At 51.5% G+C, this 16,182-nt stretch overlaps 1 protein-coding gene across 5 annotated transcripts in view; it reads left to right on the forward strand.

Moving 5' to 3' along the window:
* The window catches only part of ADARB2 (adenosine deaminase RNA specific B2 (inactive)), a 421,699-nt gene that overhangs the window by 111,936 nt on the left and 293,581 nt on the right, over nt 1-16,182 (forward strand). For 2 of the 5 annotated variants that reach the window (XR_012504275.1, XM_074358386.1), the window contains exon 1: nt 13,639-15,089. Coding sequence is in view for 4 of the 5 variants with exons in the window: in XM_074358386.1 (XP_074214487.1) it covers nt 14,990-15,089 (100 nt within the window). In the remaining variant the exon portion in view is untranslated. Of the gene's footprint in view, nt 1-13,638; nt 15,090-16,182 lie in introns of those variants that run through there. The other 3 variants (XM_074358384.1, XM_074358385.1, XM_074358387.1) reach the window with 3 other exon arrangements.

Raw genomic sequence — 16,182 nt, forward strand, 5'->3', positions numbered from 1 at the left:
GAATCCAAAAAAAGCTCTGGTCGTCATCCTTACCTAACTCTCCACAGGGGTGAAAATTGGAAAGTGGATTTGAGCATCTTTACTTTAACACATGTGAAGACACACACTGAAGGGTGGTTTTAATGCGGTCATTGTTTATTACAGCTTTGATGGCTGATACACACAAAATCCTTTTGCAATGAAATCTCTCTAGCCAAGGAAAAAATAATAAAAATTGTAAAGGAAACCCAGAATTTTACATACTTAGAATAAATACGTAGGAAGCCTAGAGCAAAATTTACAGACATCATTTCCTTAAGTTTGAAGATTTGGATCAGTGTTAGATGTGGAGAGATTTGAAAGATCTCTTTCATATCCTTTTTCCCCATTTTTACCAAAAAACTTTTACAGACAGAGTAGGTAAAAGTAAAACATGTAACATAAATGTGAAACAAACCACTGAGGAATTGAATGCTTGGTGTTAATTGAACTTTAAGAATAAGCCACATCCTCTTACACGTGCAAGCTGTGAAAATTTCTGTCTTGGGTTTTAGGACAGGTATTTAGAACAATATGCTTAGTAGCCACACCCCAGATAAGACCGGAGTCAAATCCCATGCAGATTTTTTCACAAACTGCAGGAATTGTAACATATAATAGTATTGCTTGGAAATATTTGGGGTTTACAGAGATGTGGGTTTACTGTTTTTCCTCACTGCCATTTTTAGAAAGCTGCCTCCTCTCCTAGTCCTCTGGGAGACCATGCCGAGAGGGACTGTGGCTGTCACATCGTGAACCTTCTCAGAAGAAAAAGGCTGCGATGCATTTGAAAGCACAGCCAAGTAGGTGGAGCTTCCATGGCTTGTTCCGTGGCCAAAGCATTTCTCTTAACCGTCAATGTCCCAAGAGCAAAGCTGATGACACCTCGGTCCTCAGGGGCTTCTTAGCAGGCAGTGTAAATAAATACACAGCGACTTCCTCTCCCATATCAATAATGTAAGCATGGCCCCCACGCAGAGGCTCTAAGTCCGGAGGTTTCCCAGCACACACTCTTCCGCACTCTCTTCTTTGGACGCCTTATGCTTGCAGAGCCCACCTTCCTCTTAACACATTCTACAAAAACCGTTACTTGCTTTCATTACCGAACATGCCTTAAGGTGAAGACCAGTCAAGTCAAGTTTGTATCATGTACCCAGTGAGCAAGGGCGTGCCTGCCCCTGTGGTTCACCGAGTGCATGTCTGAGAGTGAGCGAGTGGCCCTCGTGGCAGGAGGACCAGCACAGCAACGCTCTTGCGACACAGGTGCTGCTTCTCAGTGTTTAAGTGAAACTTCTGCTGGCTCTTATGTTCAGACCATGACTCTTGGAATAAGACGGAATGAGTGGTGGCGGGTGGTGGGGAGCAGGCGGGGTGGGGTAAATCCGGAGAAGCTTTTGACCAGAATGGTTTTGTAACAGTTGTCCTGGTTCATCCAAATTCTATTTAATTGAGGTGAGACTGGCATCATTTTGCTTCTCCAGCTGTGAAACTGGAAGTGGTTCTAAAAATAAAAGTCAAACTTCCCTGGCTCAGTAACTAGCAGACACTTTCCTTTCAAACTTGGTAAATAATGACTCACAGTTGTCCTTCAGGAGATTGTCCTGCATAGGTGCCGTGGGGCGGGGGTCCTCACTTCCCCATAGATGCAGTGGGGCAGGGGTCCTCACTTCCCCGCGGGCGCCGTGGGGCGGGGGTCCTCACTTGCCTAGACGTTCCCTCCCCTGAGGAGCCTTAGAAGCTACTAATGCTTCGGCTCCACCTTCAGAAATTCTGATTCCTGTCTTCCGTGGAGGCGTTAACACCTGTGTTTCATTTACCACAGTAGTAAGTAACCACGGTTACGATCACTGCGTGAATGTGGATCTGACTGTGTAGTGACCTCAGGAACTATCTAAAAGATGTTTTGAATTTTAATAAATCTATGATACCAGTTTGGGGTTTTGTTGCTGCCTTTTCTGTGGTTTCTAATTGTTAAGCACTGAAAGTCACTGCAGCTGGCGAAGGCTCTTGTGGTCAGAGTTCCTTTTAAATGAAGCTGAGCTGTGAGAAGTCAGTGGTCTCTGCTACACTTCGCTAGCTTAGGATTCCATGGAAAATGCAGGTCCTGGGTGGCTAGTGTCATCTACCAGCAGTCAAGGTAACTAGTGTTACCTAGTATGTTTAAATATGTGCCTAATTTGAAATACTTTCGTTTTCAAGAGGACTCAGTGTCCAGTGTCAGAGCATAATTGGCCTCATTTTCAGCAGAATGACCCTCTTTGTAAAGAGAGCTTAGAGAATTGTCTCTCGTCATAAGCGCTGGCGCGGACTGAAAGCGTCCCGTCCGATTTACTCACACATTGCACCTCCTTTCCAGCGCCTCTGAGACAGGAACAGTCGCTGTGCTTGAATACACATCTGAGAAGCTGGAGTGAGAGGGCTTTCTGACTCCTTTACACGGTCGTAATTAAATAGCATGCTGTAGGGCAGTCTCGTATTTCCTGAAAAGTTTTACTGAGAGTTCCTGTGTAATCACCCTCCCACCCCAGCTTCCCCTGTCATTAACGCTTTGCATTAGGGTGGCATGTTAGTTACAACTGATGAGCCAATATTACTAATTAACTAACAATTAATTATTGTTAACTAAAGCCCATAATGTGTGTTACGGTCAGTTCTCCGTGGTGTGCAGTCCATGGGTTTGGCAGATGTAGTATGACTTGTGCCCACTGTAACAGGTTCGCACACAGGAGTGTCCCTGCCCTGAAACCCCCGTGCTCTGCCTGTTCACCGCCCCCCAGGGCCCCTAGGACCCCAGATGGGTTTTGTTTTCTGCAGAATTTCAGAGTTGGAATTACATAGTGTCTGTCTTCTCATTGGGGTTTTTTTTTTTTTTTTTTCCATTTAGTAACATGCGTTTAAGTTTCCTCTGCGTCATTTTCATGGCTCGATAGCTCCCTTCTCCTTGTCACTGAATAGTACTCGGTTGTCTGGACGGGCCACACTTCTTGTGCTCCTCTGACTCACTGAGGGCATCCTGGCGGCTTCCACGTTTTGGTCGTTATGGACAAAGCTGCTGTCAACACCCACGTCCAGGTTTTTGTGTGGACACAAGTTTTCGATCCACTTGAATAAATACCAAGAAGTGATTGCTGGGCCAGACGGGAATGTGTGTTTGCTCTGTGAGAAGTCCCTGACCGCCTTCCGAGCTGGTAGCAGCGCGGCGCGTCCCACCCGCAGGGCTGCGAGCCCCGCTGCCCCGCGCCCTCCCTGCGCTGGGCGGCGTCGGGTCCGGGATCCGGCCCTTCTCGTGGGTGTGTCGCGGCGTCTCGGTGTTGTCACCTGTATTTCCCTGATGACGTAGGATGTGGAGCGTCTCCTCTCACGTCCTTCGTGTGTGTTTGGACCAGTCCTTTACTAGGTAAGCGCTGTGCAGATACTGCCTCCCGGTCAGGGACTTGTCTTCTTGAAGGATAACGCTGCTGGAGACAGAATCCTAGGTTGGTGGGGCTTTTTCTTCCTACACTTTGAATGTTTCACTTCACTCTCTTCTTGCTCACATGGTTTCTGAACGTTAGTCAGAGGCACATGCCTTTGTGCCTCTGTAGGTAAGGTGTATTTTTTTCCCCTCGGTTTCCTTTAAAACCATCTGTTTGGTTTTCTGCAGCTCACATAGGAGCCTGGGTGTTTATCCTAACTGGTGTTCTCTGGGATTCCTGGTAGTGGTTTGGTGTCTGCATTAGCTGTGGGAACTCCTGTCATTATTGTTACAAACATTTCTCCTGTTTATTTCTTTTCCTTTCAGCATTCCCATCACACCGTTTATAGTTGTCCGATAGTTCCTGGATGGTCTGCTGTGTCTCTTTCCTCTTTCTCTCCCTCTGCAATTTGGTTTTGGAAGTTTCCCTTAGCATGTCTTCATGCTCACTGATTCCTCCCTCAGCCACATCCCATCTTCGTGTCTGTCACAGCGTTACTAACCTTTCCTTTTGGTTCTTTCTCAGTTTCCATCTGTGTTGGCATTTCTCATCTGTCCCTGCACATCATCTGTGTTCCTCGTCACAGCCGTCAGCCTGTTAATCACCGAGATTTTGAATTCCCATCGGACAACCCCTCCTAAATCCGAGTCTGACTCTCATGCTTGTTGCCTTGTCAGACTGTGTGGTCGTTTTGTTTGTTTTTGGCTTGTAGTGCCCCAGTATTTTGTTGTTGTTTAAAGTTGAACATGATGCACTGAGTAGAGGGAAATGAGGTGAACAGACTTGTAGAGTGGGGGTTCATGCTTGCCCGGCCCGGGGTTAGGCCAGGTTTGCTGCTTGCTGAAGCTGCAGGAATCAGAGGCTTAAGTTTCCCCAGGTGTCCTGGTTTGGCCTCCTCTCATCTTTGGGTTTCCCTAGATACCGTTTCCTAAGTGAGATCTCTTTCAGGTGTGTCTCCTGTTATTCTATAGGAGCCCTGTTGACGTGGTGGTGGCGGGGCAGTGGGGGCGCTCTAAGTCCCAGGACTAGGGTCAGGTCTCGGGGAGCCCACACCCCAGACTGTGACCCTCACAGTGCTTCTCCGTTTGTGTGTTTTTACTGCTCCTGCTGAGGTGGGATGGGGAGCCAGGAGTGGGCTGGAGTTGGGTTTCCCATCCCCCAGGGCTGTTCGGCCCGAGAACGCCGTCAGGCTGGGCTCAGGTGGGCCAATTCCCGCTGAGGCGGGCCTTGTTGAGCGTGCTCTGTGCTGTTGCTGGATGGTTGCTTTCCCTGGATTTATTCTTCTGGACAAATTGGAAAGTGCCTTCTGAGTCCTGCTTACCTCTGGAAACGGGCTGGCACAGGGCTGGTCCTGACCCGGGGTGACGGCTCGTCCACCCGTCCCACTCAGGGCCTTTGAGAGATTAGGCATCTGCAGAATTGTTGGAGAGAAAGGCAGGCGCGTAGGTGCTGACACCACTCAGGTGCGTGGACGCTGCAGCGTCGTGATGCGCAGGGAGTGTGGGCTCAAATCTCACAAAATGTATTTCATTATGAGTGTAAACGGCAGGTATTGTTTACCAAGGAAGATAGTTGTTGTGGAGGATTTGCTGTGTTCCAATGGACATTCCATTGTGCCTATGTGAAAAAAATAATGCTCATTAATGAATATGACACTATTTGCCTCCCTGAAATATTTTTCTTAATTACATGGGCAAATCTGTGTTTGGAAAAATGCAGTATATGCAAGGCTGTTACCAATAGCTGTTCTTTGAAAAGCAAAGCCAAGGGGCAGAACACGTGGGTTGAATGTCGAGTCGTTGGGAAAGGGCAGGAGAGTCAGGGGGCCTCCCACCCGCCTTCCTGGGGTTACCCTGCTTCCAAGCTGAGGTGGGACCTCCAGTTTGACCTCCAGTTGCCACGCAGTTTGTAATTATATGTCATGAGAATGTGACTGACTTGAGTGTAAGGGACTGCACCCACTTATTTATAAAAATTTTTTAATTGAAGTATAGTTGATTTATAATATTCTGTTGTTTCAGGGGCACAACATAGTGATTCGGTATTTGTATAGATCATACTCCACTTAAAGCTATTACAACGCAACAGCTGTATTTCCCTCTGCTGTGCAACACATCCTTGTCTCTTACCCAGTTTACACGTAAACGCTTGTACCTCTTCACCCACTGCCCTCTCCCCACTGGCCAGCACTAGTTTATTCTCTGTATCTGTGAGTCCTTCTGTTTTGTTGTATGCATTCATTTGTTTCATTTTTCAGATTTCACATACGTGATATCGTACAGTATTTGTCTTTCTCTGACTTATTTCACTAAGCATGATACCCTCTAAGTCCATGCATGTTGTTGCAAAAGGCAAAATGTTTACTTTTTTATGGTTGAGTATGGTTGAGTTTTCCACTGTATAAATGTATCACAGCTTCTTTATCCAGTCATCCATCGATGGACACTTAGGTTGCTTCCACTTCTTGGCTGTCGTAAATAATGCTGCTGTGAGCATTGAGGTGCTTATGTCTTTTCAAATGAATGTTTTCCTTTTCTTTGAGTAAATACCCAGGAGTGGAACTGCTGGATCATATGGTAGTTCTGCTTTTTAGTTTTACATCCTGTTTTTCCATACTGTTTACATAGTGCCTCCACCAATTTACATTCCCACCAACAGCGCACAAGGGTTCTCTTTTCTGCACGTCCTCACCGACACTTGTTACCCATTGTCTTTTGGATGAGAGTGATCCTGGCAGGTGTGTGGTGGTGTCTCACCGTGGTTATGATCTGCGTTTCCCTGATGATTAGTGGTGCTGAGCATCTCTTCATGTACCCATTGCCCATCTGTATGTTTTCTTTGGAAAATGTCTATTCAGGTCTCTGCCCATTTTTTTAATTGAATTTTTTTTATATTGAGTTGTGTGAGCTGTTTATATATTTTGGATATTAACCTTGTTGATTATATCATTTGTAAATATTTTATCCCATTCAGTATCCAAACCCATTTATTTTAGTGTTTTTGATTTTTTAATACACATATTACTAGGACTCAATTATCAAAGGATTTTATTTTTCCATTGTATTTAAAGATTTAAAGAATCTAAAAAGTACATTTAATTATCAATACAGCGATTTTCAGGGACATAAATAGCTATTTCGGTCATGAACGCGTGCGTCCCTTGTAAAAGTGCAATTATGACAGCACCTGGTAATGCTGTACCAGAATTTTTTCAAAAAACCCATAGTTTTAGGGAAATAGAAATATATTCACAAATGATAGAAGTCACAAAAACCCACATGTCAAAATTATTAACGTTCAATGTTAAAATTATTGAAATACCATTGTACATGTAGATTGTAGACGTAAGATTAAATTTTTCAAATGTCATCTCTCAAATTTTCCCTTTCTAAGAGAAACACCTTATTAGCATATTTCCCTTCATCTATCACAAACTGTTTCCTGGATACGGAGGAAACTGAAAACATTTTAATAACAGCCCAAGGTGATTTTCCATGCCAGTCTTTTCCAGGAGAGCCCCCAGGGTTCGTCGCTGCGTTAATGCCGGGTCCCTTGACTCCGGCCGGGGAGGCCTGGTACTTTCAGTGGTGTCTTGTACACTGGGAGGTGGTCCCTGCCAGGGCCGGTCAGCCGCGCTGCACTGAGACGGGGCTGAGTCCCCGCCCGGCTGCTGTGCGGACTCCGCTGCCACTAACAATTACCGGGGACAGCGCCAGGACCCAGCTGCGCTCGCCTGGTGCCCTGCCCCGCAGTCTCCCCGCGGCGTTGTCTGAGCGCGTCCGGTCCCACCTTCTCCCAGGGCCGGCGTGCCTGCTTTGTCATGTCTGCTGATCTCACTCAGGCTGTAGTTTATGTGGATGGCTGTCAAAGGTCCTGAGAAAATCCCGTGTCCCTCTGGTGGGCTGGCAGCTGGATAGTGAGAACCAGGGGCCATCATGAGTGTCCGATGGAAACCGTGGTGACTTTAAACAGGCCTGTGTCACTCCCAGGGGACAGCCAGGCTGCTCCTAAGGGTCACAGTGCCAAAGCGCCCTTAGGACTGGCCACTGCTTCGGACAAGCTTTCACCAGAATTAGGAAGTGGCAGTGCTGGACGTCCCTTATGCCATGATAATACTATGTTGAAGTTACTCATTGGAAGGGAAATGTCACCAAAAGTAAAGGCCATGGGTAGCCACCCCTCCCCCCATTTTCCTGTAACACGCGAAGTCCCCCTAAGTCATCACAGCGAGAGCCTGAGAGCGCAGCCGCTGCGTAACTGCCTCACCTGCTCAGCACAAAGCCCTGAAGTCAAGGTCATGTCCCCATTTTGCAGGTGAGGAAACTGAGACCCACAGTCTCATGTGATTTGCCCCATTCCCCACAGCCAGTCAGTGGCTCAAGTGAAGTGGAAGTCACGACAGCTTTGTAAATAATTTGATTGGGCACTGAAAATATGCAGAAGAGAGCATGGGAACAGTTCCTGCAAAGATTTGCTGAGCCCTGGAAGGACAGCCTCCTGCTCAGAGAATGCTGGCAGCATCCCCCAGACGTCCCTTTGGAAAGCTGGGGACCGGAATGGGGACCCGGCTCTTCCAGAATTGGGCTGAGAAGATGGCTTCACTGGGAGGTTTTGAGAAGCTTTCTCTGTCTCACTCTGGGGCAGGAGGGAGACCCAGGTGAAGCGTCTGTGGTCCCCTGCACACTCTCGGCCGGGGTCCCTGCTGCCACCCTCCCGGGCGACCCTGCCCCCACCTTCCTTTGCTTCCTGCGTCTCTTCTGTGCTGGGGGAGGTGGGGGTGGGGCCATTCTCCATGGAAATGAGTGGGATGACTGGCTTTCCCAGCATATAATAGTCCTAGAGCAAGGGCTGTTCTGTTTGGGTCCAGGCTTTTGATTAATAAGAGTAACACTGCATTTAATGAAATTTAGCCACATGACTTGCAAGTACGCATCCCACGCTGACAGGTGACAACAGAGCTGGCTGCCTGAGGACGTCAACTTTGTCATGTGCTGTTCGCTCAGATCTCTCCTAACCAAATTGCATTTCTTGCCAACATGTCTAGTTACCTTTCACAGGGACCACTTCTGCCCAGTGATGAGATCACATTAAGTGGTTTTTGCTCACGGTGACACCCCCATCCCTGCCGAGCTGTCTGCTGTGACTGCTGACATTGCTTGCCCGTTGGCTCAGGGGGCAGGACGGGGGGAGGGACCTGGGCTGAGGGTCTTCATGACCTTTCCCAGAGCCAGGTCCGGAGAGACCAGGACAGAGGTGCACAGGGTCCTGGAAACAGCCACCCGGGGCCGTCCTTGTCCCCAGTGCCCATCCATGTTCTGACCCCAGTAAGAAATCCACCTCATCTTGCTTCCAGAGTCTCCCTACCTCATCTCTCCCTGCCTTGACTAAAAGCAGGGAATCTAAAGGCAGCTGCTTAAAAATTACTTCCAAAACAGTGGAAAGACCCTGGTTCAAACCATTTGAGCCAAGGACAAGTCACTTTCCTTCCATTTCTCCGCTCCCGACAGCTGTCGGCAGAGGTGAGAAAAGGCCAGGTAAATAACAAACTATGTGTGTGCAGCCTGTGTCTCAGGAGGAGGTGAAGTCCACCTGAAAGATCCCAGTAGAGTAAGGCTGTCACGTCAGCCCACCCCAGTTCAACAGCCGAAATGTCCTCCTGACACGCTCCCGTCCCTTCCTTTCAATTTGTTACACTGATCAGCACCCCAAACCATTAATTCCATCTGCGTTTCGTCTTCTTCCCTTATTCATGCTGTCACACAGCGTTCTGGGGATGTGACGTTGTTCGTTTTGAAAATCACCAGTTTCAACAGAAGATTTGGAACATTAAAAAATAATTAACTATTTGAACAGTGTTGGTTTCAGACACGGGGGAATCTAGGGTAGGGTGTGCACTAAGGAAGCTTTAAATAGTGGTCATTCTTGATGATTCAATAAAATACTAAGGTTTACATTTCAGAAACTGGCAACCAAGGACATTTTAAATGTAAATGTAAGCAACTGGACCTGTCTGTAATGTGGAAAAGGATTATTTCGGGTTGTTATTTCTCGTATCCTGCACAAATGTTTAGTGGTATGTTACCACACTCTATCCAGAGGTCACAGAGACCATAACACACTGGCTCTGGGCGTCGTTGTCCTGCGGCTGGCAGCGCATCTGGAGAGCGGACAGCACCCTAGGAGGGAATGACTCCATGTTCCAGTTAGCCAGGAGAGAAGGCTGATGACTCGGGGCCCCTGGCTGGCACTGTAGACAGGGCCTGGGGTGCCACGCCATCCAGGCAGTGGCAGACCGTCTTCTCGGGGCCTCTGTGATCTGCACACCTGTCCTGGGTGCTGGGAGGTCGGTGACCACAGTCACTGCTCTGTTCCTTTCACGGAGAACCTCACAAGCTCATTCTTAATTTGATGTGCCAGCAGCTCTGCCATGTCCCTTCCCCGCACTTCGCAGGAGGGTCCAATGCTGTCTCCAAACCCAGACGCCGTACGTAGACACGTCCAGGGTGGGGTCTGGCCTGGTGGCAGCGAGTCTGGGACCTGCTTCCTCCTCTCCAGTATTTCCCACACAGCGCCCTTTAAACAGTAACGCGGAGCCCAAGGAAGGGTTAGCTGGGTGACGGTCTTCACCAAGTGAAAACCTGTCACCCTGACCAGGAGAGAAAACTCTGTGCCAGGACTATTTGACAGAGGGACTCGGATAGAAATGGCAGTCGTATCAAGTGGAACTCCAAAAAAGACTTTGCACACCTGCCCTAACCATGTTCATTCAGGAAGGTGGTAAGAATGCATTTGGCCTCCTCTCCAACCACAGGCCTGCCTCAGAGGGAGACAAAGAACAAAGGGAGGAAGTAGCTCTAGTAGCCGCCTGCGTGAAGAGCTCTTCTCTGCGCCGTGACTTCTCCGCCGCCCTCCCGCTCCGGCCACGCCACCTCCACGTCCTTGGGTGAGAATGGCAGTGAGAAGGCCGGGTCCCGGCCGGCGCTGTCCTGGTATGTTATTCCTCAGCGCTTCCGGGGCTCACGCCCAGGTTCTCTGACGTGGGTTATTTAAACTGAAGAACAATGGCTGCAGATGACAGAGTGAGCAAGCCCTGTTGGGCTGTGTCTGTCTGTGAGGAGTGATCATTCCTTGCCACGCGTGATTGAGTCGTGAGTCTGCGAGCACGAGTGCCCCGAGGAACACCCAGTTCTGCCATCTTCCGCCTGGTGGAAACTGATGGGGAGGGGTATTACCTAAGATTTGGATTCTGAATAAGTCACGTTCATTTCCGTGGGAGTTCTTGTTTTTGGAAACCTGTAAGAAACCAAGGTAACTCTCCTTTTAACTGGTGGGAAACGCAGGCACTGTGATGAATTAAGAAGTGCAGCCGTCATGGGCATCCACCGGGGGCCCTGGGGAGACGGGGCGGGAGGAGGACTTGCCTGTTGGCTGAGGAGGGCAGGTGCTGTCCCTGCGTCCTGGTGCGGACTCAGGTTCCTCTCCTGCAGGAGTGGGGCATCGGGTCGGCCGTGTGAGGCTGTGAGGTTTCCGATGCACCTTCTTCCTGGGACACATTGGAATGTTCGGCCCACCTTGGCTCCGCCTCTGCCTGGGAAGACGACACTGGTCCAGACTCTGCAGCACTCTGAGCCTTCCTGACCTCGGGGGGACATGCAAAGGATGCAGTCTTTCCTGTCCACGTCCCAGGTTTGGTCTGAGAAACGGATAAATGGGAGTCCTCGGGAGGAATAAAGGTGCTCACCACCGGCTGTGCTGTCCTCAGCGAGCGTGCAGGTCACGGTGTTGACAGCAGCTCCTCACCCACGCGTGCGTGGAAACCTGGTAGCCTCCATCGCGGCCTGGGGCCCGCGAGAGGGCCGCGCAGGTCTGGGTGTGGGGGCAGGGCGGGCGGGGCTGCTGATGTGTTTTATCTGCTTATAAATCACGCACGCACACACTGAACTCAGTCACCATTTAGCATGTTCTCAGCTACCTCAGGGCCCGCAGAACTTCACAAAATTACTGCCGCTCAGACTCCAGAGCAGAGACGAGGAGAGCAAAGTGGTAAAAAAAATCCCCAGGCTGGACGTTGGAATATTCCATTGTGTACATTCTCTGAGCCTCGGCTTCCTCGTGGGCAGAAGGAATGCAGTTTCAGTTCCATGCCTGTAAGGGTTTTGTGAAGATCACAGCAGACTCGGTGAAGACTCAGTCATGTGTCTGGAACAAGTGGCAGATGGACGGTGGATCCCGGGGACGTGCCCGTGCCGGCCCCAGGCACCCACTCTGACCATGGACGGGACGCAGGTCCCCCTCATGTCCTTACGGTCTAAGGAGGGGAGGCACAGAGAAACGAGCAAACCCAACCATGCAGGATGGCTGTGTGGCTGCAGTCCTGATAGGAGCCACTGTGGCAGCCTTGGGGTGCTGCAGACCCGCCCACGGGGCCCCATCCAGCCTTTCCTGAGGCCACATCTTCCGGCACAAGGCGGTGTCTGGATGCGAGGATCACTGCTTCCCTCCAGGCTGTTCCAACCCTCGGCTCTGTCCTTGCCCTACTCCCCCTGACAGGTCAGTGTGGTCCCTGCGACTTTCCAGGCAGCCTGCTCTGGCTGGGACCCCTGCGCCCCGCCCTGCGCTCTGTGGAAGCGTAGGACCGGCTCAGGCCGGCCAGAGACGCAGCAGCGACGTCTCCTGGCGGGCAGAAGGTGACGTGGGCGCCTGGTCCTCTTCCAGCTTCTGCTCTGCGGTTTAAGCTGCCAAGCGGTGCTGAAGTGATCCAGAGACAGACAAAAGGCAGAAAGGCTCCGTGGGGGAACGGCAGCTTGTGAACACTGATCATTTTCTGCCGTCCTGAGTCGGATGCTTCTGACCGTGAGCCCCCTCTTCAGAAGCCTTTCCTCCAGGGAGACACGGGCTCCCCTGCTGCCACCGCTTCATCCCTGCCTCGTGTGTCACCCGCGTCGTGTGCCAACCAGTAAAACGCAGGAAACCTGGGGAGGGCACCGCTGGAGTGCTAGGCGTGTGCTTAGCATGCACGAGGTCCTGGGTTCCGTCCCCAGTACCTCCACGAAAAGTAATAATAATAATAATAAACAAACAGCCCTGAGGACCTCCCCCCAAACATAAACAAAAATAAAATACAGAAAATAGCCCCTGTGTATGCAAAAATCATGTTTGCATAAATTAGACTCCAAAAATAAAGAAATGGGAGGAACTTTAAGAAAAGTAAAGATTAGCCAAGGCTTTGAACTTGATCAACTTTCAACTCAGGATCTACATTGAGTGCTGAAATTCCGGGGTTTGATTCCGCTGCCTTGACTCACTGACGCTGGGAGCTGTACTGCCCCATGATGGCGCCCGCACCCCTGCACAGGAGGGTCGCTGTACCCAGGCGTCACAGGCCACGCCTTTGGTGCTGGGATGCGAGGGGTCGTTCGTAGACGCAGTCAGGCCGGAAGGGGCATCTGTGTGTTTCTCCCCGAAGCATCCTCCCTTGGTTTCCGAACTCAGAACCATTTTCAGCAAAAGCCTACATCAGGAAACTCTGGGCTCCCATTGTGGAAGCTCAGAGTTCCACACGGGAGTCCTGCAGCTGCTGGCCGGATACAGTTCACGCGCTCAGGTACCAGTTACATCACAGAGAGCAAGGAGGCGTGCAGTGCACTTCCCCACGAGCTGTGCTGTCAGTGGGCGGAAGTGGTGGAACCCGGCCCAGAGGAGGGACCCTGGTGTGACTGCACTTACTAGCCCGAAGTGAGTCAGTTAAACATCCTGCAGGGAAAACACACAGGCCCTGCTTTCTGAGGCCCCCGGGAAGAAGGCGCTCGCTCCTGTGCGTGTTCTGCGGGACTGGTCTCCTGAACAGCCCCGCATCAGTCGGCTGGTGCTGATTCTCAGCCCAAACGCACCTGTGAGGCTGCTCCCTGACCGCCCCCCCCCCCACCTTTCACAGATGAGGAAACGGAGGCGCAGTTTACATCACTTGCCCAGAGTCAGAGCAGTGGGGTTAGGATTTGGAGCTGGGCACCTTCCTGTCTCCCTCTTGTCAGTGAAAACTGAGCCAGGATTGCCCAGCTCACCCAGCTGCCGGCATTCCCTGGAGAGGTTATTTTTTCTTACATAAAGAATGATCTGGAGATTTCGGGTCCATAAGGAGCTAGAAAAGGGTGCCTGTAACATAGGAGACAGAAGCGTTTGTGAGCCGCCTTCGTGTCATCGTGCTAATGCTCGCTGATGGCTGTGAGAGTGGTTTTTTTCCAAACCATTACTATTATAATTAATAGCTTGTGTGATTTAAATGCAAAATGCAATGACAATGGCTGGATTCTTTGCTTTCTTGTATTTTACAGTAGATTTGTAGGGCTCCATAAATAGTCTTGGAAAAAATAGGATAACCCAGAAAAAAAACTGTTCAAAACTAGTTCAGTTTGCAGTCCACCTTCTTGTAAATATTACTTTCTTTCATCCGAATGTACATTTGGCAGTACAGCTATCAGATAGAAGCCCTCTCTGCCTTTCATTTCATTGTTCCCCAAATAAAACAGCCTACTGAAATCCCTCGCCTTAAAAATCAGACTCAGATCTGAGCACCACAGTCTCTATCCAGTATTTCTTTCTTGCAAAGGGATATGAAGGAAAAAGCAAAGCAAACAAGCAGACAGACAAACATGCAAGCCTCTGAAAAATGAACACCCCTAAGAGGCTGTCTCCCGGGGAACTGCAAATCTTAGCCCCTTTCTGAGGAAGTGAGAGCTGGGGATTTCTTAGAGATTTCCCCTTGACACACAAGCATTCTCATAGATTAACTAGTAAAACACCGTGTGGCTAGAGACACGGTCCCTGCATCCTTCTGAGTGTGTGGAAGTGCAGTGCCGTGTCCACTCGATGGGAGCCGGCAGGCTGCCCCTCAGGCTTCTCCGGGAGAAGCTGGCTCTGCCTGCCGCGGTTCCCCCACCCTGCGCCGGCTCCTTCCCTGTCCACGGTCCTGGGCAGCTCCATCGCCCAAACGGGAGCTGAGTTTGCAAGCTGACAGGGCACGCACAGGGCTGGTGGTGCTGATGTCAGAGCCAGCAGACAGTCGTGATTGGATCTAATTAGACTTTGCAGCAGCAAATAGACAGGCTCCCTGCGTGATTGGCTTCAAAGTGGCTGGTGCCAAACAACTAGCAGAGGTGCCAAAGTAGGAGCCTGCGTTTGGAGCCTGGCTCCGGAGAGGCAGGAGGAGAGGAGGGAGGAGGGGAGGAGGCCAGAGCCCGGAGCCCAGACTGCCGGGCGCACCTTCCCTTCGCAGCCCCTTGGCCCTGGAGCGCTCCGTGCTGGGCTCAGATCACAGGCTCTCAGCCCAGCTGGAAACAAGTGACAGAGAACAATTGGCGAGGGAGGGGGGAGAGCCCGCGAGTGCTCAGTCCTAAAAAGTGAACCCGCTCCCTGATTCGCAGAAGCGCATACCGGCGGCGGCGGCGGCAGCAGGAGCAGGAAAGGTGAAATTGTTTCCGAAACGATCCGTGCCCCGTTCCACTCGCCGAGTCCCGGCCATGGCATCCGTCCTGGGGACCAGCAGAGCGTCCGGAGGGCTGAGCGGTCAACTCAAATGCAAGTCCAAGCGGCGGCGGCGGCGGCGGTCCAAGAGGAAAGGTAAGGCGCCGGCTTCCGCGCTGCCCCCCGCGAACTCCGCTCGCGCGCCGGCCTCGGTCTGCGGGCTCGCCGGCGCCAGCAGCCGCACTTCGGGGCGCTGGGGGCTGCTGGTCGGTCGCACGAAGCAGAGCGCGCTGGAGTCCCGTCCCTCTGTAAGTGCTGGGGGCTTCTGCAAGCCCGGGGGCGGTCAGCTGAGCGGAGGGCCCCGCAGAGGAGAGACGCGGCGGATGGGGCCGCGCTGCTCTTCTGGCTGGAGGTTGGCGCCCTCCCCGGACTCCCGCTCCCCAGGCCGCCGGCCGCCGGCACTGCCTCTGACCCTCGCGGAGGCAACACTAGCTCGAGAGCCAAAGGAAACACTTGCTCAAGCCAGCGTCCCTAAAAACGAGGGACGGGGCCCGGTGCCAGCTTCTCCATCCAAATTGTCCTGGAGAAAGCAGTGGGTACAACCCTGGCAGCCGCCTCCCCAGTTGGCTGGCGGTTTCTATTCAGAGTGGTGCCTGTTGTTTTGTAAACACTGGGACCTGCAGAGGGAACACGGCTTGTCTGGGGGAGTAAGCAGAAATTAGTACACGAAAGGAGAAGTAGGCGTTCCGGCTTGTTACAGTGAGAAACTGCGAACCAGAAATGGAGAGGCAGCAGCCGGGTGACAGGTTGCTCCGGACACCCTGTCAGGTTTGTGCCTTGTTACCGACACCTCGGAGCTGAGCCCCTGGAGTTAGTGGGTCCCCCCGCCAGCCCTAGGCTCCCACACCAGGGCTGCTGTGAGCGCGGCCGGGTCCCAGAGTGCCGCCCCAGCCCGCGTGCTCCCGCGGGAGGATGGAGGGTTCCTCCAGTGCCGCTGGCCCTTGCCCGGGGAGGGACTTGTGATCAGCAGCTCCTTGTCCTGAGTCTGCAGGAGAAAGTTCAGTTCTTGTTCTTTGAAATGTGTTGGTATTTTTTAAGTGGCCAAGGAACCGTCAGGAACAGTTGGAAGGACAGACCTGAGCTGTGTCAGGCGGTCCGGCTTCCCCAGCGCAGGGTGCGGTGCTGGGTGTGGTTGGGGCCGTAAGTCCTCGTCCAGAATCTTCATCTCTGCCGTGGCCTAGGGCACGTT

Source organism: Camelus bactrianus, chromosome 35, assembly GCF_048773025.1.
Source record: "Camelus bactrianus isolate YW-2024 breed Bactrian camel chromosome 35, ASM4877302v1, whole genome shotgun sequence".
Lineage (NCBI taxonomy): Eukaryota > Metazoa > Chordata > Mammalia > Artiodactyla > Camelidae > Camelus > Camelus bactrianus.